We start from the raw sequence: 1320 nt of genomic DNA on the forward strand, positions 1-1320 counted from the left end.
CTCTATTTCCATTCCATCCCTTTGGCTGAACATTATGAGTACAATATTTGCTCTTCTTCTCGTATTCCCCTCTCTTGTGGCAGGCATCACTGTCCAGTAACACAAGCCAAATCTCCTTTGTCATCCCCCCCACCAAGAGTCATCAAATGCTAACAAGACATCTTCCTAAATCTCTCTGGAATTGATCTCTTCCCCATTAGAGTTCCCTTTTGCAAGTCCATTTCTTCATCATAAGTCTGACGTGTGAGCTCTTAATTGCTCGGCCGCAGTTTTCTCTTCTTCAGTCAGTGGTAAGAGCTTCAGGTCTGTTTGCTTTTGTAGTTCTTGTATCAAGGTCATAGTCTTATTGAAAGTAGCACAAATGCGGCTCTTAGTCTCTTTGTGCTCCACAGCAATTGGTTTAAAGCATGCATGCAGAGTTAGAGATCGAGACTTTATTGCTGACAATTCCTTTAAGAGTGTACCTGGATTTTTCTTGCCTGCTGAATCAGGATAATTAGTCTGGATTTCATATGCCAACCTGTACTGAATGTAATCCAGATCAGAGTCAGCTTTCTGGAACATCAGTTCCAGCTTATCGACCTCCGCCTCCATGTTGACATTCCTCCTCCATTCTTTTTTTTTAATTTTAATTTTTTTAAACTAAGTATAGCTGATTTAAATGTTGCATTAGTTTTAGATGTACAGTACAGTGATTCAATTATACATATATATGTATCTATTCTTTTTCAGATTCTTTTCCCTTATAGGTTATTACAAAATATTGAACATAGTTCCCTGTGCTATACGCTAGGTCCTTGTTGGTTATCTATTTTATATATAATAGTGTGTATATGTTAATCCCAAACTCCTAATTAATCCCTTCCCCCCTTTTCCCTTTGGTAACCATAAGTTTGTTTTCTATGTCTGTAGGCCTATTTCTGTTTTGTAAATAAGTTCATTTGTATCATTTTTTTTAAGATACCACATATAAGCGATTACATATGATATTTGTCTTTTGCTGTCTGGCTTACTTTATATGATAATCTCTAGGTCCATCCATGTTGCTGCAAATGTTATTATTGCATTCTTCTTTATGGCTGAGTAGTATTCCGTTGTATATATGTACCACATCTTCTTTATCCACTCATCTGTCGATGGACATTTAGGTTGCTTCCATGTCTTAGCTACTAAGATCCTTTTTTTGGTGGGGGGGGGTGGGCCGTGCAGCTTGTGGGATCTTAGTGCCCCCAGCAGTGGAAGCATGGCTTCTTAACCACTGGACCACCAGGAAAGTCCCCTAAGAGCCATTCTTTCTTCTTTTTTTAATTAATTAATTTT

The 1320-nt window shown here is 38.0% G+C and overlaps 1 protein-coding gene across 1 annotated transcript; it reads right to left on the reverse strand.

The window, feature by feature from the left end:
• Nucleotides 1-228: 228 nt before the first annotated feature.
• On the reverse strand, nucleotides 229-594 carry LOC103081247 (spindle and kinetochore-associated protein 2). The gene has a single exon (XM_082931241.1). The coding sequence runs from the start codon at nucleotides 592-594 to the stop codon at nucleotides 229-231; it is 366 nt and encodes a 121-aa protein (XP_082787367.1).
• Between the last annotated feature and the right edge of the window lie 726 nt (nucleotides 595-1320).

The sequence above is a fragment of the Lipotes vexillifer genome, unplaced genomic scaffold, assembly GCF_000442215.2.
Source record: "Lipotes vexillifer unplaced genomic scaffold, Lipotes_vexillifer_v1.1 scaffold1129, whole genome shotgun sequence".
Classification (NCBI taxonomy): domain Eukaryota; kingdom Metazoa; phylum Chordata; class Mammalia; order Artiodactyla; family Lipotidae; genus Lipotes; species Lipotes vexillifer.